The sequence below is a fragment of the Onychostoma macrolepis genome, chromosome 03, assembly GCF_012432095.1.
Source record: "Onychostoma macrolepis isolate SWU-2019 chromosome 03, ASM1243209v1, whole genome shotgun sequence".
NCBI lineage: Eukaryota > Metazoa > Chordata > Actinopteri > Cypriniformes > Cyprinidae > Onychostoma > Onychostoma macrolepis.
Window position 1 is genome coordinate 15,298,557 of NC_081157.1, and position 26,249 is coordinate 15,324,805.

Below are 26,249 nucleotides of genomic sequence, written 5' to 3' on the forward strand. Positions count from 1 at the left end.
CTAGACCTCCACACATATACTTAATAAACAGACATACCTCTGATCTGAGAGAGTGAGCAGGACTCCACCATCAGGAGGGACAACAGGTGTAGGATGATGTCTTTGCTGGGAGGAGTGTTGTCCTTGAAGCACACAGTAGTGACCAGATCAATGAAGAAAGCATTGCATCGCATTCTGAAGAATGCGTTTTGACTGATGAGATCCCTAATGACCAAAATAAGCACATCATCTTTTAGAACGATATCTTTCAGAATACAGATAGACAATCAGAGAGATAAAGAACAACTATTCAACCCAAACAATTAGCAGATTACCGTATTTCATCAGAGGCCTTGAGCACAAAGGCATCAGGCACTTCCTGTACACACAGAGGGCAGTGCATCTGGCCAGGCACCAGCCACTGTTTGATACAGGTTAGGCAGTAGATGTGGTCACAGGGCAGACTCAAAGGGTCTTGAGGGTCTCCCAGGCACACTGGACAAGGCTGAATGCCAAACCTGTGTAAACAAACAGTGACAAATCACCACACTCCTTTAATAGCCTCTTACTAAACCTTTTGATTAAAGAAAATATTACTAATAAAAAAAAAACCTGAAAATGGTTTGGGATGCTCCATCTTTGCAGGCTTTGAGTATGGTTATCACTGCCTCAAACGGCTGCCTCTTTTTAAGATTTGAGTTCCGCTCTAAGACCTTTAGCAAAGAGATGAGTGCTGATAAGCAGAAAGGAAATTGTTCAAGAAATTATTGTCAAGGAAATGGACAGAGTCGACTCACTTGTGCTAGGCGTCGAGTGTGTTCCAGAACTAGTGGCCTGAGTTTCAACTTCACATCTCCAACACCCAGCAGCATGTGCTCCACAAACAAGGCCAGAGAGCAAATGCGACGCCAGCCATGTCTGAAAATTAATAATACAATGATGTAATGATAATAAATGATAATATTGATAACTACACAATACAGTAAATGGTCTTATTGGCAGGCAAAGCCAGCACTGGTGACAGGGTTGTGTGGCAGGGACCTTGAATATTGTTATGGACAACGAGGTAGAGCCCTGCATTTCAGCCCGAGCATGACTGGGCCTGACTTTTTTTTTTTTTTTACGCCTCTAGGGCCAGGCTTCAGGCCAATTTTCACGTCAGAGCTCACATGCTTTTAGGATTCTCCTTCTTTTTATATTTTAGACATCCATCAATTAAGGTGATGGAAAAGATGTGCTGCGCTGGTGGAAACAACAGCACACCATGCTTCCGCGACTGTCAAGATTGGTGCACAAAGTGTTTAGTGTCCCAGCTGGAAGAGTTACAGAAGAAAGGAGGACTTAATTAAAACTATGCTGCCCCCGACTAAAGATTTTTCTAGATTTTTTAATTCATTAATCGACTAATTGCACATTTATATTAATTTAATTACTTAAGTGAGTCTCACCTGAGGGACAAAGGGCCCTCCCCTAATGACCTCTAATGGCCCATCAGTGTTACTGTGACTTTGAGGCAGGTAAGAGAGAATGTGAGGAGATTGAAAAAAATTTGTATTTTATTTACAACACAGTATAATCAAAACATACATAATGAAGGTCAAAGACACATTATTGTGCACACTGATTTAACCACAGAGATGTGAACAGACTTTGAGTCATTCCTGCAACAGATTCTGTTCAACAAGTGAAACAAGTAAATCATACCTGATATTTACGGATATTTTCCATGGATTCAAGAAGAACAAAAACATAATCAGTAGAAAAGGAGCTTGTTTTAACATAGAATATCAGTGTAGTTGAACATCTGATGTTGGTTCAGCACTCTCAGAGGAAAACAGTTTGAAGAGACATCAGGATACATCTGTGATGCAGGTATCTGATTCAATAAAATACAAACAACCAAAAAAAACAACATTTGTGAGCATGTTAATATCAGGAACATCTGTATATATTATATATATACAGGTGCTGGTCATATAATTAGAATATCATCAAAAAGTTGATTTATTTCACTAATTCCATTCAAAAAGTGAAACTTGTATATTATATTCATTCATTACACACAGACTGATATATTTCAAATGTTTATTTCTTTTAATTTTGATGATTAGAGCTTACAGCTCATGAAAGTCAAAAATCAGTATATCAAAATATTAGAATATTTACATTTGAGTTTGAATAAATGACCATCCCTACAGTATAAATTCCGGGTATCTCTTGTTCTTTGAAACCACAATAATGGGGAAGACTGCTGACTTGGCAATGATCCAGAAGACGAACATTGACACCCTCCACAAAGAGGGTAAGTCACAGAAGGTCATTACTGAAAGGTGTGGCTGTTTACAGAGTGCTGTATCAAAGCATATTAAATGCAAAGTTGACTGGAAGGAAGAATTTGGGTAGGAAAAGATGCACAAGCAACAGGGATGACCGCAAGCTTGAGAATACAGTCAAGCAAAGCCGATTCAAACACTTGGGAGAGATTCACAAGGAGAGAACTGAAGCTGGAGTCAGTGCATCAAGAGTCACCACGCTCAGACGTCTTCAGGAAAAGGGCTACCAAGCCACTTCTGAACCAGAGACAACGTCAGAAGCATCTTAACTGGGCTGTGGAGAAAAAGAACTGGACTGTTTCTCAGTGGTCCAAAGTCCTCTTTTCAGATGAAAGTAAATTTTACATTTCATTTGGAAATCAAGGTCCCAGAGTCTGAAGGAAGAGTGGAGAGGCACAGAATCCATGTTGCTTGAAGTCCAGTGTGAAGTTTCCACAGTCAGTGATGATTTGGGCTACCGTGTCATCTTCTGGTGTTGGTCCACTGTGTTTTCTGATGTCCACAGTCAACGCAGCCATCTACCAGGAAATTTTAGAGCACTTCATGCTTCCTTCTGTTGACAAGCTTTATGGAGATGCTGATTTCATTTTCCAGCAGGACTTGGCACCTGCCCACACTGCCAAAGGTACCAAAAGCTGGTTCAATGACCATAGTGTTACTGTGCTTGATTGGCCAGCAAACTCGCCTGACCTGAACCCCATAGAGAATCTATGGGGTATTGTCAAGAGGAAAATGAGAGACACCAGACCAAACAATGCAGATGAGCTGAAGGCCACTATCAGAGCAACCTGGGCTCTCATAACACCTGAGCAGTGCCACAGACTGATTGACTCCATGCCACGCCGCATTGCTGCAGTAATTCAGGCAAAAGGAGCCACAACTAAGTATTGAGTGCTGTACATGCTCATACTTTTCATTTTCATACTTTTCAGTTGGCCAAGATTTCTAAAAATCCTTTCTTTGTATTGGTCTTAAGTAATATTCTAATATTTTGAGATACTGATTTTTGACTTTCATGAGCTGTAAGCTCTAATCATCAAAATTAAAAGAAATAAACATTTGAAATATATCAGTCTGTGTGTAATGAATGAATATAATATACAAGTTTCACTTTTTGAATGGAATTAGTGAAATAAATCAACTTTTTGATGATATTCTAATTATATGACCAGCACCTGTATATATATGTTTTGTAGCCATAGACTCACACATGCTTTGCCTATCATATTCAAAATGTTTTACACGATTTCAAACATTGTAGTCAGGAATTATAGTTTGGGAAAAACCCAACTATGATTTTGTAGTCATATAGTCTAGTATGTATGATTTTATAGTAGCCTATGATATGATTCTGTAGCCACAGACTCAAGCATGCTTTGTACAATAAAAGGATGTACTTTGTACTATAAAAAAGGATATTTTATATCTGAGAAACTAATTATTATTGTTTAGCACGCTATTAAAATCTATTTGTGAACAGAGTATTAATAATAAACATGGTCTAAACATTCTTGGATGCGTAGCATTCATCATGTTGTCGTTTGGGAAAAACCCAACTAGTAAATCTGTTCAAGTTTATGTCACAATAAAAACGTTAACTAATGCAAAAAAGAAACACTACTTACTCACCAGATTGATCTCCTCTACTGGATAAAATCATGTTCTTCTTTCAAGGGAAATCCTGCCTTTACTCAGCACGTCTTCTTCCAGAAATGAACAGTAGCCGCGATGAGGATCTCCTCGCTCTTTGTTTGTGTTGGGCGTTTGCACTTGCGCACGTCCCACGTGGCTATTTACATATGAACTGCGCGAGCCGCGCGGGGGCGGGATTTCATTAGAGATAATGAGTTAGACGGGAAAGACTGAACATCGTGTTGGTTTCATACGGATTACTTCATCACAGAATGTTTGTTTTCGACAAAAGTAGACACTTCAAGCTTTCTATAGATATAACTCCCATGTCTGTGTGCTGAGTATTTGCTGAGTTACAGTTCATTTTAGTGATGCGTTTCTAAAAGCAGTTCGCGGAGACGGAGAAGACAGAGAGCGCACCCCGTTTGTTTTCTTATTTTTCCAAAAGCACAAAGTTGTGTTGTTATTGTGAGTGTACACAAATATGTACAACACTTATTTGTGTGACCAAATTCAACTGAGTATTTTTAGTGTCTTTTGCACTGATCTTAAAAAAACCGAGTTGGTATCGCGGCGAGACAGCCGACCCCAGAGAGTTAAATACTAAACCAAAAGCTAGCCTACTGTATTCCATGCTCATAAAGCTTGCTGCGAAGCAACCATTTTAATTATTTATTATTAAACTAGTCAGTTTTCCCGAGTCAGTTTGTGCTTCAAAAATTATGTTAACAATGCTATCTCTGTAGCACTTTATTTTACAAAAGCACATTTTGTTGATAATGTGAATGCACACAATTAAAATAGACCTATTACAGTTTCGATTTATGCATTACTCTTAGCTGGAAGATCAAAAATGAAGGCGTATTAAGTTGTTTTCACTGTTATCAGAAATTTTTTTTAAATACGCATGTGATCACGGCGGCGCCTCCATGCATTAAGCACGCTTTAGCTTCCATATTCGGCAGAAATGCTTGTAAATGCGCCTAATAGCACACATTTATTTAGATTAACATTTAATCTAAAATTGTGATGTGCTTCAAGTGTTTTATATCTATGGATTTTATTGAAGGTAAGTCCAGTCTTGATTTTAAAAGGCTAAATTGATCAAATATGAGGTCAACTCACTGCTGGCCGCTAGGTCATCACTTTAAAAAACAAAAACTTGAATTTAACAAAACATTTTTCTATATTAACTTAATAAAGTAACCATTTTGCAATAAAAAACAAAACTGAACTATTTTTAATGGCTGCAGTCAGATGAATTCTGATAAGCTGTTGGACAAGGGCTTAGCTTTGAGGCCCATGCAGGGCTTTACAATGAGGGGCCTTTTCAAAAAGGTAAAAAGGCTTTGAACCACTGATCTAAGGTAAATAAACAGATACAGGAGCAACCAAGTCCCACACTGTCAGGCTGAAAAACAGCTTACTCTCCAGAGCTGTAGTTGCTATCGAGCAATAACGTAACAAAAAATAGACAGATAACATGTCTACATGCTGTAACATTTCCCAAGACTCATAAGACAATAATTGTAGAGCTCATAAAACACAAATTTTAGAGCTCATAACTCACTGGATGTGGGTGACCATCTGTTTGCTTTTCTCTCCATAATGGCGTAGGCTCTCCTCACAGCAGACCAGCTCAATTGGGACCTGTAGTTTTTTTACACGTCTAAGCCAGGCTAGACTCTGAACATCTCCATCTAGAGTCTGGGGCTCCAGGTATTCAATACAGGCCACAGCAGCGTACATATCTAACATCTGAAAAACAGAAAGGTGGTCAGGGGGAAGTAAACAATCAATTACTGTAATACACTGTAATAAATATTTTCATGCAAACTTTGGCAGCAGAAGTAAGTTTAATGCAATTACCAATTCTGTGCCCTCTCTGGCACATCTGTTATCAATTAACATGTGAGCAATCTGAGGCTCTATACTGATCATCCTGTAGAGGTTCTGTATTCGGTTCTTGAAATGATGATAGGCAGCATGAACCCATGCCAGAGAAATTACTTCACTTTCATGTGCTTCCTGACTGCCTCTTAGCTCATGTACACCACAAGTAAGAGCGCCACGTAAGAGCTACAGTAAAAGGTAAAAAAACAACACAATGAAGTAGTGTGCTTGGATGTGTAGATGATGGGTAGAAATCTAGCTCTGAAAGGGTCTGTTTCTCACCTTGAGGTCCACCTCTGATGTTACATCCATGGTCATTGAGATGAAATCCTGGAGATACCGGTGGAAAAACTCCATCTGCATCTCTTGGGTTGCTTCAGAGATGTACCGGCCCAAGGGGGTCTTCCAAAAGAACTCTTCAAATTGCTTTATAGAATGTCCTGTTGAAAGAAATGCAAATACATCTTTTATTGTTTACATTTTCCTCTGTAAAAAAAAAATTGAAAAAAAAATGAAAGTTAAATTTGAGTTAAAGGAAAATGAAAAAGAGAACTCTTCAAGAGAACAAACCTGATTTAAGAATGATTGGTCATAAAAAAAAAAAAAACAACATAGCAAGGGAAGAAGTTGTGTAAAATACCTTCTCGCTGCAAAGCATGCACCCAGAGTTCCTCTAGACAATCTTTAATCCTCCAGCTGAAAGGCAAGGTGCAGCCCATGTTCCTGTCGACTGCAATGTGGTTCTGAACCAAGATTGTCTTCATCTCTGAGCTATAAAACAGTGTTTTCAGTTACAGCAATGACTTTTGCTAATTGTAGACATGATTGCTTAGAAAACATTGTTAGTGTATGATTGAGATTTACACAACACGCTCTTGCTTTTAATTCGTGGGGAGTATTCGAGTTACCATAATGTTCATTGCCATTAATGTTATTATTTGGGTAGCTAGCTCTATACCAGTTGAGTAACTTGGTCAGAAGGATTCTCTTTTAACTGTTGCTCAGAAATGACAGTAGTTGACCTTAAAAAAAAAAACTGACTGAGCAGCAATGCTGAGAATGCAATGCATATTTGCTTTGCATTATGAATCCCTGTCAGAAACAACGTACAATCAAGCTTGTGAAACCAGGAGCATTAGCATATTTGCATATGTTTTGGGCCCAACGGCTCACAAAATGCACCTTGAAATCAAATAATTACATACTTGTTTTCCACTCTTGTGTAAGGAACATTTAGTAACTTGAAATCTCCAAAAATGTCCAACCACAGTTTCTTCAAAGATTCTTCAGAATGTCTATCCAGCAAGAGGTCTAGATTGCAGTCGCGGTCAATAATTGAAACAAGTTGTGCAAGGAAGGGAGTTACTACTGCTTGAACTCGCCTCCACAGGGCATGTCTAAAAAAACAAAAAACAAATAATTATTAAAAGTAGAGTTGAAGACAGAGTAGAAGGTATAGGGTAGAAGACCGAATATATAGAAGGTATAGGGTTTTACAAAGAGCCAATAGGGGCTAGTCAAGCCAATGAAGATCCATGAGAACATCTGAAAGGCTACAATCCAATATACTGTGCAAAACACTATCTCTTACACTTACCTAAAAGTCCCACCTTCTTGCAATGCATCAGTATTTAGTGCTTCCTTTGAGACCCAGCTCTTGGCAGAGATTGTGTTTTCATCGTGAGTCATCAATAGAAAATGAAGTCGCTTCTTTAAAGTTTTCATAAATTCAGCTGGTAAAATAAAAACCTAAATATCAGTGATTCCTTATAAGACAGTTAATGAAAGCTATAAAGAATAACAATAGAAACAGCGATCTCTCACCGTGTAGAGTCTTGTTGTCAGCCAATAGCATTAGCAGAATCTCTACTCTCTTGGTACTACGGGTGCTTGCCTCTGTCTGATCTCTTAGCATGCCAACTGCACTCTGAACACAGCTTCGCACTAGTGCAGTGGTGTCCAAAACATTCTTCCAGCCCTGAAGAGCACAAGAAATACAACTACATTTTTACTTACTGAGTATTCCTAGAAGTGTAATGAACTGAAAAGGGTGGCAATAGTATCAAAAAATTACTGAAAATATAGTGCTGTTGTTGAGGATGTGACTCACAGTATTGTCTTCTAGCTCCATCTTTTCATCTTCTGTGTACATGTCATCAACCTCCATAGCTGCAAGCAATAAAAATGATTAGAATTTTTTTGAGAATGTGAATCAACCCTTTAAAGATTAATGCTCAATATTTTCTTAATAATAATATCACCTTCAGGCTCATCTGTTTTCTCTTCAAACAGCTGGCTAATGGTCAAACACTGCAAGGCTTTTATATCAGAGACAAAATCTTTCGATCTTCTGAGGTCATCAATGTGGACTGACTTCCATGGCCCTTATAAAAGAAACTTTAGAGATGAGATTTTCGCTAAAACAAACAGTGTTGATCATTGACGAAATCAAACTAGTCTTACCGCCATTAAATCCAATGTAGGAAGTTCCACCATCCATTCTGGGTAGTTTAGTGATGAAGTACACAAAAACCTTTTGATTGTCCTCTTTCCTGAATTTGTTTATTTCATTGATAGAAGAATACCTGGAAATATATTTTAAGTTCAAATTACGCTGCTTTGTATTAACTGAACTAGCAAAATATGCCACCAACCACATTTAACTCACTTTGCAGATGCAATGACATTTAACCTTTGGGAGCCTTCATCAAAATCGGATTGGATGACAAGTATCTTGTCCCCAGTGGTGTTTTCCAAATAATTCCTGAATACAGAGAAAAGGGTTTTAATTAATTTAATTAAGAACAAATGTGCATTTTTGTTGTGGTGTGACAAGATGTAGTGATGTTGTGAGCACAATACTTGATTTTCTTGAGGAATGAGTGCTCCGTGTCAAATTGCTGTAGTGAGAGGAGCTCTATGTTTTGAACTACGTTGTGTAGCTGTTCAGTTTCTGCAGCAGTCAGAAGCCTTGAGAATGTAGTCACCTAAGTATTAGAAAAAAATAATACAAGTGCTAATATTGAAATGTTATAAATTGCTCTAGAGCAGTGGTTTCAAAACTTTTTGTCTCCGAGGTCCCTCAATATCTATGACAGTATTTGAATGCCCCCAATGTAGACTATTGTATTTACTATGTAGATATTTCTGGTGCTTCTGCTGTAATGAAAAAGCTGCTTGACTTTCAATCTTTATTTAAAGAAACTAGAAGTGGCAATATTTTAAAATAACCAAGTAAAATAATTATAAGTAAGTAAAATTAAAATGATTAAATCCTAATTCCATTGAACATTTAAATTACAGAAACTTCAAGAACCGAATGTCCTTCAGGGTTATTTATGATCAATGAATTTGCAATACAGCAGTTTTCTAGTTGTTTGTGATTGCGGGATAAGACTTATTTATTTAATTTTATTATATACATATTTTTAAAAATAATTTTTACTCACAATTTTCTCAGCAGTTACAATTTTCTACGCATTAAAATATTTTACATTGTGACTTAATTAGGGAAAAAAAAGGATTTTCATTCAAGAAATTAATGATTTTAAAATTGTAATAATTTTTTTAATGTCTCGAAACCTCATATACTGTACTGTTTAAAGGTTTTCTAAGAAGGGAACCCTGGTTCTTAAATATTACAGTTGCTGAGGGAATTCATTAAAATAGAAAACATGGTGCCAGTTTGCATCATTTTTAGCTGTTTTACCTTATTTTAAACCTTGTTTTAAAGGGTTAGTTCACCCAAAAATGAAAATTCTGTCATGAACCTCATGTCGTTCCAAACCCGTAAGACCTCCGTTCATCTTTGGAACACAAATTAAGATATTTTTGATGCATCCCGTGAGCTCTCTGACCCTCCCATAGACAGTCAAGTCAAGTCAAGTCAAGTCACCTTTATTTATATAGCGCTTTTAACAATACAGATTGTCTCAAAGCACTTAACAGTATCAAATTGGTGGATAGAGTGTCAGTAATGTACAAGATTAAACACTCAATTTTCAGTTAAAGGCATTTCATTATTGGATTCAGAGATATCATTGTCTAGCTCAGTTTAGTTTAAATAGTATATGTGCAATCAAATCGATGATAATCGCTAGAAATTAAGTGTCCCCAACTGAGCAAGCCAGAGGCGACAGCGGCAAGAAACAAAATCTCCCTCTGTGACAGAATGGAGAAAAAAACCTTGGGAGAAACCAGGCTCAGTCGGGGGGCCAGTTCTCCTCTGGCCAGACGAAACCTGCAGTCCAATTCCAACCGCAGCCATGTCAGATTGTGCAAAGGGCTTATCTGATTCCCGTGGTCCCGATGGAGCATTTTAATTGATAATTTAATTTATTTTTTTTATTTGTGTTTTATTTATGATTTATGTTTTTCCATTTATATGATTTATTCATTTGCTATAATTGTAATGTATAGTGCATTTATTGTTTCTCTCTATTTTTATAATATATATTTGTTTGTTTATTATAATTTAAACTTATAGTTTAATTCATTTAATAATATATACATACATACATGCATACATATATACAACAGAAACACATATACATATATATATATATATATTTTATATATATATACTATTTATTATTTTAGAATGTATTTATTAATTTTTTCATATTTGTATATTATGTTTTAATTAAATTTTTAAATATATAAATGTACTATATTTCTATCTTTATATTGTTGCAATTTCTAACAATAATAGTATTATGTAGTTAGTTATTTTGTTCTATTTTTAGTTTTATTGTATTTTAGTCGAGGTCTTCACTGGGGATATGTCTCTGGGGCTCAGTATCCTTACACGGTCAAGGTCCAGAAACATAGCAAGGACATTGGTAAAATAATTCATGTGACATCAGGGGTTCAACCGTAATTTTACGAAGCTACGAGAATACTTTTTGTGCGGAAAGAAAACAAAAATAACGACTATTCAACAATTCGTCTCCTCCGCGTCACCCTAGCGCCATTTTGGAGAGTATCCACTGAATGTAAACAACGTATGCTATTCTGTGTCAGCTATGTCACACGGATATGTTGTTTATGTTCAGATCAAAGCACAAACAATGTAGACAACGTATCCACGTGACACAGCTGACACAGAATAGCATTACGTTCAGTGGATCCTCTCCAAAATGGTGCCAGGGCTTTTCGTAGCTTTGTAAAATTATGGTTGAACCCCTGATGTTACATGGATTATTTTACCGATGTCCTTGCTATGTTTCTGTACCTTGATCGTGTAAGGATCCTTGCTGTCTATGGGAGTGTCAGAGAGCTCTCAGATTCCATCAAAAATATCTTAATGAACTTACGTCTTACGTGTTTGAAAAAACATGAGAGTGAGTAATTAATGACAGAATTTTCATTTTTGGGTGAACTGGGTGGGCTGCTGAGGCCCCCTAGTCTGTTCTATCCCCCAAATAAAAACCACTCTTCTACAGTAATAATCAGAGTATTTAAAATAAAATGGATTTACCTCTGTGAAAGAGGCGTGGCTAGGCCCTGCTTGCTGTAGGTGAGAAAGGATGAAGTCAGCAAGGGAACTGTGCTTCTGGTCTTCAAAGTATACCCTTGACAAGTGGTCACTTTCTACATTGGAGAGGAAAGTGCAGTCCAGCCGAACCACAGCATCTGGTGTTGCACAGTTTAAAAGGATCAATTTAGCCTCATCTAAGATAACTTTTCTAGGATCTAAGAGCTCCTGCCCTTTGAGTTGCTCTGTAACTTGTACCACAACAGATGCACAAGTGTCCGAGTGGTAGCCAATAAAAGCATCAGCTGGAAGGTAACGGCGTGCTTGGGGAGCAATTGAGTGCTTGCCTCTAGCAGAAATGAAGGATTGAACCCACTGTTCAAGCTTCTCAACAAGGTCTTTTTGTTCACTCTTTAGTACAGTATTGAGGTCAAGATAATGTTTCTCCAATCTGTTGATCAATGGAATGGGAAACTGCTTGTACACAATGTCCTTCTCTTCAATGACAATGAGCCTGAAGTCTCTGTGCACTCTGCATTTGACTCTGTGGGTTCCAAGCCCCAAATCCACATATTTCTGACCTCCAAGGCTAACGTAATATTGGTTGAGGGCATCATACAAGCTTTCGTACAAGTTCTGCAAGTTCAAAAGCACAACGGTTTGGCCAGTTTCCATACAGATCTTGACACGGTTAATGTTGCGGCATATCTGAGTATACTCCTGGTCTTTTGGAAAGCTTGAACCAAAGATAATCTCTGGTTGGTACTGGTCTGAAAAAAATGTTTGCTGAAGAATTTGAAGGGCTGCATAGTTTTTGGTCAGAACCAGAAGGTATCTGCATTCTTCATCTTGTCCAATGGCTGTAATGTTCTCTCTTACAAGCTCAATGGCACTGATAGTCTCAAGATTGGGTTTGATATTTAGTCTGCTGGTGAAAACTGTGACAGCATCCACATTATCCTTGCCACTGAAGTTCCTCAGAACAGCCTTCACAATCTGTTCTGCACTAGGTTTCTGATCATTGGCTTTGGCAACAGCGAACATCATCTTTATCAAGCTGTAATAGTCTCGCAGGCCAAAAAAACCTTTTCCCTGTTTCTTACAGATGTTCAGGTAAGCACGGGCAAATGGCTGAAAGTAATCTCTCACCCTTTCAAGGATCATGGCATCTGAGGAACATATTCCTTTTGCACTCTCAATCAACTCCTTTTCATCAGGATCACCACGTGAAACAAATATCCCTCTATTCATCTTGGCTGGGTCCAAAGCCCAGTTCGAGATACCGATGAATCCCACCTTCTTGTGTGGTACCGGCTGATCATCTATGCATCCCTCTTCCAGCAAAGGATGTAAAGTTTTCAGAGGCATTTTCTGGGAATCCTCAGCCAAACCTATCTCATCTAGCACTACCACTGAGACATACTCTGACAGGTTCTTGCCTTCCTGAAAACGGGCACATTGCCTGAATGTACTGATAATCCCATCTGGTGTAGAATGAGGACTGCACTGGAAGGAAACCAGATGAATTTGCTTCAGTTTTCTAAACAGATCAGAATGGGCTGCTTGGCCTTGCATGCCATCTGCAACCAATGTTTTAGACAAGGACTTGGAGCTTCCAGGTTTTCCAACCAAAAAGAGAGGTATTCGTAGTTCAATGCAAATCACCATCATGAAGACATTTTCCTTCAAGGCATTGTTTCGGGCAATGGTTTCACCCAATGGAACACCACTCAGAAAAAGATCCTGAATAACTGAGATCTCCTGCATCACTTTCATTGGGCTGTATGTCTTTGGAAGGTACCCGCAAATTTTTTTTCTGTATTTCTCTTTATCCTCCAAGCAGGCATGGTAACATACACCAACAGCCATAACTAAAGACCAAAGAATTGGGTCTCTTTCATCATTATCCCTCTGATGTTGATCGCTTCTCTCTGCCCTCTGATTACTCTCAAACTGGTCAATCTCTGAGATTAACATTGGGTGGTTTTTGTAGAACCAGCCAAAAACTTGCATGCAGCGCTCTACATCCCTCAGACTCACAAAACTACATTCATCCTGTCTTGTTCGCATGTACTTCTGTGAGGCTGACAGAACATCTGTAATGGTTGTGACGTAATCTGAATCAATTAAATAGGTTTCAGCTACTCTTTCGACTATTTGCTTGATGTACATTTTTTCAGTATGGTCATTGAGCTGTCCAAAGTCCCAAACTAGTGGAATCATACTAGGTGGCAAGGCCTGCACTCTGTACACTAGCTGGCGAAGTGGAATGGATCCAAGTTTTTCATCGGTTTCCTCAGCACGAACTCTGTATCCCAAACCAGCTAACTCCAATCTCTTGATCATTACATCTGTGTGTTTCCTGTATGGGTTGCAAGCGGCAATGATTTGCAAGCCAGTGTCACCTGTCAAATCCTGTCCCTCAGCAGTGTTGTCGCAAAGGATTTCCTTAATACTGCTAATGGCCTCCGTTGTGTTTGCTTCATCAAAAAACAACACCGTGCCAAACCCATAATCCAGCTTGTTTCTTAACGCCATGGCCTCTGCTTCTCTCACTTTGGTGTAAATCATGTCTGAGCTTGTCCCTCCATGAACCTTGACTAATTTCAGGTTGTCAGTGGCAACTCCACATCTGTGCATCTCACAAAGGAATTTTATTAGCCTGGTTTTCCCACATCCTGTCTCACCCATGATTATTACAGGAATTCCACAGCGGAAGCGCATGTGAATTGCCAACATTTTCAAAATGTTGTCTGTGGTGAGCTCATATGTTTCATCTGGGTCAAGAGGCCACTGTATTCCCAACACCCTGGAAAGTCTCTCAATTTTCTCCCATCTTGGGAGCTGGTCAAAATCAACATTAAAAGGAACTCTCTGTAGTTTGAGGCCCTCATAGAGCTCTCTGGTCATAATGTTCTGCTTGATCACTCTGTTTGTTGATGGATCAATTGCATCAATCCCATTCTGCACATTTGGCTGAAGATGAAAGCCAATGAATGTCATGGACTCATGGTCATCATTGAAGAAAATATATGGATGTGGTTCTGACTCCCATCGTTTTCTTATCCTAAATGGAGCCAGATCCTCTTCATTGGTAGAAGCAAGGTCATTGTGCAGTCTCCCAGGACTCTGGTCAGAGATGCTAAGTGAAGGAGTTGCGAAATCCTTTGCCATGAGAATCATAAAATCAACAACAAAATTTTTGAATCCCAACAGAGTGTCCCCTATGAAAGAAACATCACAGAAGACGGATCTCTCACAATCCCGAAGCTGTAAGTTCAAGAACCAAGTGAAATTCCGCAACTCTGCCCAAGAGGGGTCTACAATGCCGCAGTACACAAACAACATCTGCAGGCATTCCACAGGAGTTCCTTCAATTCCTTGGTACATGAAAGCATCCAAATTGACACCATTGTAGAAACGCTGCAGGTACTGATAAGGCCGCTGGTAGGCCTCACTCTTGAACTCTTGGTCATCCATTAGGGGATCATCACCCTGTTCTAATGATGGATCTTCTTGCATTCTCATTTCCAACTCAAGGACCTCTTTGGGTGGACGGCAGTAGACACTTGGGAACACATTCAGGAAAGCAGATGGAACTTTTGCACCCTAACATGAAGAGACAAATTAATTTATGAGGCATTTGTCTAATTAATAACAACAATTCCTAATTGATTTAATGAGTTTACTTACAGCTCTTCGATCAATTCGGGATGTCCCAGGTCTTAGTATCTCGATGACATACAAGTGCTTATTACTGGTTTTCCACATGTTTCCTTCTGAGTCCATAAGGTATCCAAGGATCAGCAGCCTGAACAGAAATTCATGAAGTCCTTTCTTTACCTGTAAGTATATAAACAATACTTAGAAAGAAATGTTGATGTTTATATAAGTTTATATTTAAAAAGAAATAAATAAATAAATTAATTCTAAATCAGGTAGCTACCATGGTGGTGACATCAAAATGATAGACTGAAAGCTTTTTCTTGGGGCTGTTGAGCAAGGACTGAAGGATGACATTTTCATCAACTCTTGGCTCAATTAACCTGATGCACTTCAGCTGTGAAGGCTTCTTGGTGATCTTCAAATTCTCATACATTCGTTTAATGTAAAGTGATTTTCCTAGAATGCACCACACAGACGTAATTTACCATCTTACACTTTCAGCAAAAATAATTATAATCACAAATAGGGTACTTTATTTAGCTGACACGAATTCTGAAAACTGGAAAAGTTTAAATCCATTTAAAAAAACTCCAATTTAAATCCATTACTCACCAACTCCTGATCTTTCTGAGGATACAACTCCCACACACTGTTTGTCTTTGAACACAGCAGCAGCACTGGATATGTCAGCTGGTACTGTAAAATGACTAACAAGGTATCGCTGAATACTGACAATTGGTTCTTGGGGAATCAAGTGCAATCTAAATTGACTAAAAGCTGAAGGAAGGTATGCATGTTCTCTGTTAGAGCTGCAGACCAACACAAGTTTGTAATCATTTCTGCTCCGTGCACTTTGTTGCTGAAAAAATTGTTCCACTTTGTAGCTGACTTCATAGGTAAGTTGGTCCACATAGAGCATTGTGTATATCTTCTTTCCCCTGTAGCCAGCAGAGAGACAGCGCCTGAGGAAAAGTTCCACTTCTTCATAAGAAGTGGAAGCACTACAGAGGAGTACTTCGTCATAGGTTGGTAGAGGCTGGCCCTTGCTGCTCATGTAAATTGAAATGCAAGATATCAGAATTTCTTCAGAAGGGCAGATGATTAAATTTGGTTTTCCAGTAGCCATTCCATTTGGAAGTTCTCTCTGAATGTACTGTGTTCTCTCATCCTTTGAGGAGTCAGCTTCGTGTTCGTTGGGGCTGTTGGCCAAAATTTCAAGAAGATATCCAAGTCTTCTGACATCAAGGGAGTCTGGCAGAAAATTGTTCATGTTCCGCATGTAAGCATTCCAAATCACATCTAGCTTTTTTGACCCAATAGCATCCCCCAACTGGCTTGCCAAGTCGTCAATCAATGGGCATGTCTCTTCAATACTCTCATTCTCCATCATACTGGGGACTTCCATAAAAGTTTGAAAGTATAAGTCATCGTTTTGCTCAGGACCCTTCTTAATTACTTCATACTGAAGCCTGTGCCAAGCCTGTCTCAAATCTGAAGTGGTGCAATTAGGTTTGATAAAGGAGAGCATCATAAGAACTTGATCTTCCATTGTGGCAACACTGCCCTGGGCTAGCTGATGGCACAGGTAGACTACCTGTTCCGCAGTGTAATAGTTTAAGAAATAATGTTGAGATCTCTGCTTGTCCATAAAATATTTCCAGAAGCTTAAGCAGCTCTCCATTTTCTTACAGACTTCTGGCAGCTGTTCTGTGACATCACCTTCTACCATGACAACACTGACAACATTCCCCAAATTGAAGTCCATAATGATGCATGCTTCTTTACTATTACAGTTGATGTTTGTCTCCCAGTGTCTGAACAATGGATTTCCAGCAACAAACAAATCAATGAATACAGAGGCCAACCTCTGTACACTGGCAAAAACCTGGAAAAAGGAAAGAAGTTAATTTGGGGATAATTACAACAGCCATGGTGAAATACAACAATAAAATATCTAAAAGGTAAAAAGTCACCTCTGCAAACTGATCGACTTCAAACTGGCCCTGATCTCCTTTGCCAGACATTAGCATCAATTTATTCTGAAGATCTCTGAGGTCTTCCAGAGAATAAATGCGCCTCTCATAGCCCTCATCATGCTCTTCCATAATATGTAGCTTCAGAATATTTTCCAAGCAAAACTGAAAAAAAGCAATACTCAAGGTTTGATATTTCTTAAGTAATATTGGCATCAATTGGGCCATTTATTGAAGATAAGATAACTAAAAGCAAGTATTGAGCTATTGTAGAATGTCGCTGCTCCTCAGAGAAGTCAGTTCATTCTCAGCACAAAGAGACCCTTTCACCTATATATCACACTATAGAGTCTGTGTCTGTTCCCCGAACTAGAAAAGAGTAACAATTTAATTGATGCTCAACAAATAAAAAAAAATTATATAATACAGAGAAACAAAAAATAAACTTGGCTTATTGAATATCAGGTCTCTTTCTACGAAAGCCCTTTTGGTAAATGATATGATCACTGATCATAACCTAGATGTGCTCTGTTTGACAGAAACCTGGCTAATACCAGATGATTACATTATTTTAAATGAGTCTACCCCCCAAGATTACTGTTATAAACATGAGCCGCGTCCAAAAGGTAAAGGGGGAGGTTTTGCTACAATTTATAGCAATATTTTCTGTATTTCTCAGAGGGCGGGCTACAAGTATAACTCATTTGAAGTAATGGTGCTTCATATAACATTATCCAGAGAAACAAGTGTTCATGATAAATCCCCTGTGATGTTTGTGCTGGCTACTGTATACAGGCCACCAGGGCATCATACAGACTTTATTAAAGAATTTGCAGATTTTTTGCAGAGTTAGAGCTAGCTGCAGATAAAGTCTTAATTGCTGGTGATTTTAATATCCATGTTGATAATGAAAAAGATGCATTGGGATCAGCATTTCTAGACACTATTGGGGTGTCAGGTCCTACTCATTGTCGAAATCATACTCAAGATTTAATACTGTCACATGGAATTGATGTTAAAGGTGTTGAAATTCTGCAGCAAAGCGATGATATCTCAGATCATTATATAGTCTTGTGTAAACTCCATATAGCTAAAACTGTAAATTCTACTCCTTGTTACGAGTATGGTAGAACCATCACTTCTACCACAAAAGACTGCTTTGTAAGTAATCTTCCTGATTTAATCGCAATTCCTCAGCATATCCAATAGCTCAGAAAAACTTGATGATGTAACAGAAACTATGGACTCTCTCTTTTCTAGCACTTTAGATACGGTTGCTCCTTTATGCTCAAGGAAGATTAAGGATAACAGTTTGACACCGTGGTATAATGTGGTATAACCTGAACATCTAAAAACATAAAAAAAATTTTTAGGTGTCATTTCATTTCTATCTTTGTGCTATAGGCCTATATTTAACTTGTAATTTGTTCATGTGTTCTTATTTACTGGCGGTTCACTTGTCTTTAATAATGTTTGAATATATGTATTTATAGCTAGTGGTTTTTGCTGTGGTATCAAAATTGAAATCAAGAATTGTAAAATTTAATTGGTATCTAAAATATTGGAGTCATATAAGCTTATTTATTTGAATAAAAGATAACAGATCAAAAACAATGATAACAGCAACTATTTTATTTTTTGTGGCAAGGCAAGTAAAAATTTGAACCACTGGCCCGACTGGGCTAGTAGAAAAAATCCTTAATGTTGAGCCCTGCACACACACACACAGACAGACAGTTTAAATCTAGATTATAACCCCATCTCTTTAACCTGGTTTACACATAAAACATTAACACATTTCTATTATTCTAATATTCTTCTAATATTCAAATCCGTTAAAGGATTGTTAGGCTGCATTAATTAGGTCAACCAGAACCGGGAACACTTCCCATAACACCCGATGTACTTGTTACATCGTAAGAAGAATGGCATCTACACTAATATTAGTCTGTTTCTTTCTTATTCCGAGATCACCGTAGCCACCCGATCCAGTCCGTATCCAGTCCAGATGGTGGATCAGCACCTACAGATGACCTCTACAGCGCTGAATGTCAGCAGAGATCAGGACAACTAGATGAGCCCCAGAGACAGATCCCCAGTGAAGACCTTGTATCCTAGACTGCCATCGGGACAAGACCACGGGAACCAGATGAGTACTCAGCACAAACTGCTGGTTCGTCTGGCCAGAGGAGAACTGGCCCCCCTGACTCAGCCTGGTTTCTCCCAAGTTTTTTTTTCTCCATTCTGTCACCGATGGAGTTTTGGTTCCTTGCCGCTGTCGCCTCTGGCTTGCTTAGTTGGGGACACTTAATTTCCAGCGATATCGTCAACTTGATTGCACAAATACTATTACTGAGCTGGGGGGTATCTTCCTCTGTCTAGCAGCAGCATGTTTCCTTTTAATTGTATGATCTGAGCATTTAGCAGAAGCATGTCTACTTGCTCCATAGCAGCAAGCAGCCAAGACCAAACCTATGGACATTCAATTTACATTAATAAGGATTTTATAATCCTTTCAAAGAGTTCTCATGACTGAACTGGTTTTGTAGTTGATCCAAGCTGGTCAGTTAGTTAATTTATGAATTATCAGCTGGTGGGGACCTGAATGAGCTGGATGAACATTTTGGTCTAGCAGCAAATCGCCTCCCATTTTTTTACGTATCAGCACAACCACTTACCAACTATTTATTTGTCCAGCAAAGATCTTGATCAAGATGACCAGGTCTCCACCAACTGTTATCTTGAGCTCTATCTTGTCAATTGCCTAAACTAGATTGGAACAACTGGAAACCTGATTTTCCTTGCAAGGCCTTGACCAATGTGACAGTCAATTTGGTCCACCAACTAAACCAGCTAGAAACCAGTTAGCATTTTCCAAAGCAAACATAACCCTTCAAACTGGTTTTAATCGGCAATCCAGCATAAAGTTAGCAAATACTCTTAAGTATTTCAAAATTTCTGTGTGCATCGTCTGTGCTACATCTATTTGAACTCAAACAGTTAATGACATACCTTCTTTTGATTTTGTGCTCTGATAACATAGATTCCTTTTGTGTTGATAGTCGACGCCAGAGAAAGAGATGACAGCTCCACTGACCCATGACTGTCCTTGACTGTTTTCAACCATTCTATGTGTCTTGCAGAGTCACACTGAAACGGAGAAAATGTTGGTGAACAAAAAAATCCTATTTTCTTCCTCTGGTTAGCAAAGCTAGTAGATACTCTTACCAATTTCTTTGGGAGGTTGGGATCATTGTCAAGTGCCTTCCATAGTTTCTTCAGCATTTCTTTAAAGTGCCTGAAGCCAGCATCTGGCTTCAAATCATAGAGCATTGAGGAGTAGCCAAGAACTGCATCATGAAAACAGGCTACACGATCCACATCCAAATCATTCTCTCCGGCAGAGATGGAAGCCAAATCCACAAAGACTTTCAACTCATTGATGTCTGAAATGATAAAAAGGAACATAATTTGCTTATATAACAGCATAAGAATTAAGAAATCACATTCAACTATCAGCAAAAACACCTATTATTTACCTTCAAGAGCCTCTTTAACCCAAATAACAAAATTCTTTCTGAGGCCAAGCTCTTTAAGGCACAGTCTACGGGACTCGGTGATGTCCACAAGCACAGTTTTTGCCTGCATCAACTCATTGTCAATGCTGTCAAGACGCTCCTGTTTAAAATCCAAGTGTGTCTGAAGGGAAGAAAGCCTCATGGGTTTACCACATGCCTTATTTATTTTTCATTGAAATGCATTTATTTGACAATAGGAAACATAAGGGCAAAAATTAAATGACTTACAGTAACAAGCAACTTCTCCAAAACTTCAAAGTTTCCTTGTAGGCCGAGTGTTTGTTTGACCATCATGACCACCTGAGCTGACTCTACTGCCAGATGAAGATCATGGTACTGCTCAATCTGCTGGATTCTTGTCTGGACCCAGCGCTGGTCATCATTGCGATCCAGTTTGCATATAATTGCTACTTCTGCTTCCAGGTCATCATATTTTCCCTTGTAGGCTTTGAATGTTATGTCAACTTTTTCAAACGTTATGCTACCATCTTTAAGCCTTGTGTATATGATTTTGTAGGAATCATAACATGGTTCAAATATTTCACTATAAAGATCTTCGAGTGTGATTAAAAATTCCTCCTCTGAAGGAACTACTCCATCATCTTTCATGTTCTCTGCAAACACTGCTGCCTGTTTCACCCAACACGTTTTGAAAATGTAGCTGTCTTTATAGTTGTTTAGAACCTCTGCCATAGATCGAACATCATCTTCAAGCTCAAAGTAGGTGACTACTCCTGACATTTCAGAGGGAATCTGATTTAATGAATGAACTTCCATTAACTTGTCCAGGTCCATCTCATCAATGTCGATTTGCTGCTTTTCTTCCAACCCTTCAAAATCAACTGTAAAACAGAAATTTATATCTCTGTATAAAAGTGAGCTATTATTGCCAGGTGTTAAGTAGATACTGTAGCATATACTCTACCCATCACGTGCTCTTGCAGATTGCGGCTCATTGTAATAAGAGCATCCACCAGTGCTCTCTCATGATTAATAGCCTTCACCTCCTCTTGTCTAGACTGAAGAAGTCTCTTCATGGCAGTGGTGTCCTTGTATTGTTCACATTCACAAAAACATTCTGAAAAAACAGTAGAGTAATGATTCTTCACATTATATTATAGTAATAGGGTCAAATCTCATGTGTGAGGTATTTTACCTAAATTAAGCAGCTCAAGGAAAGTGCTCCTCTTTTGCAGGATGTGATTGAGTAGCTTTATCGTTATTTTCCCTGTTATGACTTGATTTAGAATGTTTGAGAATAACGAGGTCGCCATGGCAAATTTCTCTTTAGCCTCATTAGAAAGCTGATCAATCAGTTTTTCATCAGCACCTGCAGAGCAAAAATAAATAAAAAAATATGAGACTCTTTCTTCTGTATAAAAAAAGGTTGTGAAATCTCAACACAGCAATGCCATTCAATTACCATGAAGCTGAAAAATATTCTTAGCTGCTGTCCAACCCAGAAGATGTTTGAGAACAACTTCTTCGTCCTCCAGATAGGTTCCTTTGTCATTTTTTGGCCAGGACTTTAGGATGATGGTAGATACAAGCTTTCCAAATTTCCAGTTTATCCGCAATTTACTGAATCTCTCAAAAAGTTTTCCCTCAGATTTAGTCTGTTAAAAAGATCAGTACAGTAAGCATTTTCCCATATTCAGTTCAAAACATTTCAAACCTCAACACACACACCTCTGATCAGGGCCCTAACCTTCCCCCTTTAACATCACCCCTGACCTTGACACTGAAACCAAGTCTTAACCCTTAAACAGCCCTTAACACAAATAATACAAACAATACTTAAAATTTCTCCTATTCCGCTCCACAGAAGCGAGTTTAGAATGACATGAGTTTGAGTAAATTAATACATAATTTTCATTTTTAGTGAACTTTTTCTTTAAATATTTCAAGCCAGCATGCATTTCACTAAATTTTGTAGGTACAAAAAAGGTAAATAATCCTCAACCTTGACTAGATTTCGGTCCAAATACCATTTTATAAAATGTTCTAATGAATATTTATATATGTCAGTGAGAATGAAGTGAAAGACCTTTACCTGGCATATTGTTGTAACAGCCTGGAGAGCACACTTCTCTACACTATCCACCAAATAAGGCTGGGAGCCAATAAGTTTCTCAATCTTTGAGCAATAAACCTCAATTTGATCGAGATGATCCTCCTAATGAGAAAAAAAAAAAAGTCCCATATTTACACATATTCAGTACAAAGACACACTTTGGAATGTCAGTTACACTAAACGTGTTAGTGGGTTTGAAGTGTACTGGGAGTTTGCACAGTAGCGATGTTTCCATCTAAAGTTGTGAATATAACTTGCGTGAAAAATTGGAATATCGCATAAAACCATATAAAATAATATTACATAATATAAATATAAGTATAACATAAAACAATATAACAGTATAATTGCGAATAAAGCACCGTTTCCATCCCATATGTTCAAGTGAATAAGACACTTCCTGGGAGACTGGCACAAAGTATCAATAATAAAAATAGAAGCTGCTGCAACCAGGAAAGTAACAGTGGTTCTTTTCTCCTACATAATAAAACCAAATAAATTAAAATAATAAAGGGTGTAGACAAATCACAGGTAGTTCCAAGTCAGATGATCAACGCTGCCACTACCGCAGGGCTCATGAGTGCAACTAGTCCCATGTCAAAATGTGCTAACGTTAAGACTTCTTTCACTGTTATTTTCTTGCATCTCACATACAGAAGATGAGAAGCCTGTATGTGGCCATAGTGCCCATCTGTTTTTAATGTAGCTAATGTCGGCAGCTTCATGTCATGCATGAAATGCAAAGCATCCTTCCGGTTAAGACTCAGGCGTGACTTCCGCGTTCTGGAAAAACGTCTATAGATGCCCTATTCGACTGCTCCAGATATGTTGACGTGTCCGCCATTTTGGAACGGTCAACTTGACGTCATTTACCATAATAATCAATGAATATTCAAAGATATACATGCGTATAAGTTGCTGATGTAGACGCACACAGTCAACTTACGCTCGAGGGCTCGCAGACCGCTCCAAAAATGGCGGATGGCTTGCATATCGCGGCCCATAGAAACAGTATCTAATGAGGCATCTACATATGTATGTGTATGTGTGTATATATATCTGCCCAATGGTCCTAACCGTGGGTGTCTATTGAATAGGTTGAATTAGTTTTTGAATTCGATATTTCTCTCTGTTCCTCGCGGTTCATCCGGAGGTAGGAGATTATTACAGTTGCCATCGATCGTCGTTGTGTTTTTTTTGTCGCATTTGTGTTTTTTGCTCCGTGTTATCTGCCAACGGTCCTAACCATGGGCGTTTGTCGAATATTTTGAATTGTGATCAAATTTTCTATTTTTCTCTTTTCCTCGCGGTTCATCCGGAGGTAGGAGATATAGCAATTTACTGTCGTCCCCTGTGGTTGTATCCAGGGGTTGTCTAACTATCGCGGTTTAATGGCTTATCACTCCATTTCCATCGCCTTCCTGCTGGCTGCGTTTGGCGGGGTTGGACCAAAGCAGGGATGCTAATGTTTTACCAGCAGACTTAACCTTGTAACAGAGAGCTCAAAAACGTCACGTTCAGCAGCCACTGGTGCCCATCGGGCTAAGAAGAAAGCTAGTCTTAGTGGCAAGCAATTAGCTGGGCACCTGTTGTCGAAGGAAGTTGCTTCCCTTTCTTCAGATATGGCGGAGATGAAACGCCCCTTGCAAAACCTCCAACCAGCAGACCCAGTACCCACTGCCGCTGTGGCCTCCACTGAGGACATTCACTCACATTAATCAAGTGAAGAACCTACGTTTTCACCTTATGACCCTCACAGTCCCCACCTTGACGTTATGTCTACATGTGCTTCTGACACACATTTTCAAGACCATCTTTCCACTGAGGTTCCTGAGCTCCATGACAAGCCAGTGGGATCTACAGTGGCTGGTGGCTCTGGTGAGGGCTCTCTTCATTCATCTGAGAATGCTCCACATCCAGTGGATGACACATTGGAAGTGCTTCGGATGGCAGTGGCTCGTCTTGGCCTTGACGAATGTCCTGCACATCCTGTTCAGTCTAATGTGTTTTTCCATAGACCTTCACCTGTGGATTCCTTTGCTATGCCAGCATGCAAGGATTTCATGGCAGAGTTTTCTAATGCCGTCAAAGGACCAGGTATTACCAAAAGACGATCCAAGTCTGCTTGCACTCTAGCTTCAATGGCAGAAGCAGTGTCCATTGGTGTGCAGAGTTCCCTGTCACTCGGAATGCGAGACGCTTCGAGGAGGGGTGCTGAGCTGCAGTGGCTTATATTCCTCAGCTCAGCTTATGTCACTTAGTTGGTATATTCTTCCTCGACCTATCCAGCTGGCGCTGCGATTATCCACTATGTAACACCGTCTCTGGCGGTCATCCGGAATTCACAGAACCACGGTTAAATACGTAACCAGCGTTTCCGTTATCTCAGGGAGCAGAGGTTACATCAGTCACCAGAGCATTTTATGCGCATCTTGCCATTTCTATTCAGCGTTTTTTTTAATGCAGAATAGAAAAATGCTGATATTCAATAACGTCAACAGAACCCAATGTCATGACTTTAAATTATTAGTATTTTTAAAATAAAAGTACAAAAATAAATAAATAAATAAATATTGCACCGGTTCTCAACTCCCAACCCTAGCAGACATGTATACTGGAACTGTCTAATTAATACCTGCTGATATTTCCCCTCAAAGTCCAGTGTAAATGTCTCTCTCCATTCTTTAGTGAAGTCCTTACTCATGAAATCTATGGCTATAATATTATTCCACATCTGTAAAGCAGAACAAACAACATCATTATAATAAAACTATGAACTGCTAATATAGAAGAATTCTACCATTGGTTATTTTATATAAACATACAGTTGAAAATAAGATAAATTATAAAAATTCAATTTTTTTATTACCGTCCTGAATAAGCTATTTCACTCAAAAGTGAATGGGTACATACAGTGCACGAGACAAAATAGCAGTATGATTGATGTTTATATTTCAAGGAAACTATTTTATTTAGTACTGCATTTATAAACTTATGACCTCAACTGTACCTGTTCTGCTTACCTCAATCTCTGTTGTGAAGCTGACAGCCGTCATATAGCTACTGTCCAAAAGTCTTCCTTTGAAAGTTTGTCTGATCCATGTCCTCATAGTTTTCTTGGCCTCATTGAGTAACACAAGAGTCTTCTCAGGAAAAGTGCCAGCTTGTTGTGTCACCTTAAGGTTGAACAAATATTTAGACACACTGAGTCAATTCTATTGGCTTTAATCAGTTATTTAAAACAAAAATTGCAGAATGGTATACCTGGGCAAATCCTGATACGGAAGCCACGAGGTTCATGCAAGCAACAGGAATTTCAGTGAAATTCTGTGCATAGCTGTAGTAATGAATTCTTCTGCATATCTTCTCTAGAAGTTTACATGTTGCTTGTATGCACTGAATGCCATAATCTTCACTGGGACAGCTAAAACAGCAATGAAAGCCAGTTAACCAGTGTACAGTGGAAGGCTTCCTAAATTTGTTTTGAAGTGATTTTCCTCTCCTGAATAAGGGGTCTTGTCATTTCTGCAAAATCCGATCCTAGATCTAAATTGCAAAAACATTGGTACATATCATCTATAGCCCTTCCAGAGAAAAAGTTGAGTGGATACAAGCCAATGGAGAGATGAAATCAACAAACTTATA

At 38.7% G+C, this 26,249-nt stretch overlaps 1 protein-coding gene across 4 annotated transcripts in view; it reads right to left on the minus strand.

Moving 5' to 3' along the window:
- The window catches only part of rnf213a (ring finger protein 213a), a 92,448-nt gene that overhangs the window by 13,588 nt on the left and 52,611 nt on the right, over positions 1 to 26,249 (minus strand). For all 4 annotated transcript variants that reach the window (XM_058769354.1, XM_058769352.1, XM_058769353.1 and 1 more), the window contains 32 exons: positions 25,869 to 26,028; positions 25,628 to 25,780; positions 25,240 to 25,338; positions 22,584 to 22,706; positions 21,954 to 22,146; positions 21,687 to 21,860; positions 21,456 to 21,608; positions 20,759 to 21,372; positions 20,492 to 20,651; positions 20,181 to 20,398; positions 19,965 to 20,102; positions 16,953 to 17,117; positions 15,592 to 16,864; positions 15,260 to 15,435; positions 15,007 to 15,156; positions 11,317 to 14,922; positions 8,700 to 8,824; positions 8,506 to 8,601; positions 8,301 to 8,422; positions 8,099 to 8,221; positions 7,948 to 8,006; positions 7,662 to 7,815; positions 7,435 to 7,570; positions 7,043 to 7,234; positions 6,478 to 6,608; positions 6,120 to 6,277; positions 5,814 to 6,023; positions 5,515 to 5,702; positions 777 to 897; positions 592 to 692; positions 315 to 497; positions 38 to 204 (listed from right to left, as the gene is read on the minus strand). In XM_058769354.1, coding sequence (XP_058625337.1) covers positions 38 to 204; positions 315 to 497; positions 592 to 692; positions 777 to 897; positions 5,515 to 5,702; positions 5,814 to 6,023; positions 6,120 to 6,277; positions 6,478 to 6,608; positions 7,043 to 7,234; positions 7,435 to 7,570; positions 7,662 to 7,815; positions 7,948 to 8,006; positions 8,099 to 8,221; positions 8,301 to 8,422; positions 8,506 to 8,601; positions 8,700 to 8,824; positions 11,317 to 14,922; positions 15,007 to 15,156; positions 15,260 to 15,435; positions 15,592 to 16,864; positions 16,953 to 17,117; positions 19,965 to 20,102; positions 20,181 to 20,398; positions 20,492 to 20,651; positions 20,759 to 21,372; positions 21,456 to 21,608; positions 21,687 to 21,860; positions 21,954 to 22,146; positions 22,584 to 22,706; positions 25,240 to 25,338; positions 25,628 to 25,780; positions 25,869 to 26,028 — 9,821 coding nt within the window. The remainder of the gene's footprint in view (positions 1 to 37; positions 205 to 314; positions 498 to 591; positions 693 to 776; positions 898 to 5,514; positions 5,703 to 5,813; positions 6,024 to 6,119; positions 6,278 to 6,477; positions 6,609 to 7,042; positions 7,235 to 7,434; positions 7,571 to 7,661; positions 7,816 to 7,947; positions 8,007 to 8,098; positions 8,222 to 8,300; positions 8,423 to 8,505; positions 8,602 to 8,699; positions 8,825 to 11,316; positions 14,923 to 15,006; positions 15,157 to 15,259; positions 15,436 to 15,591; positions 16,865 to 16,952; positions 17,118 to 19,964; positions 20,103 to 20,180; positions 20,399 to 20,491; positions 20,652 to 20,758; positions 21,373 to 21,455; positions 21,609 to 21,686; positions 21,861 to 21,953; positions 22,147 to 22,583; positions 22,707 to 25,239; positions 25,339 to 25,627; positions 25,781 to 25,868; positions 26,029 to 26,249) is intronic.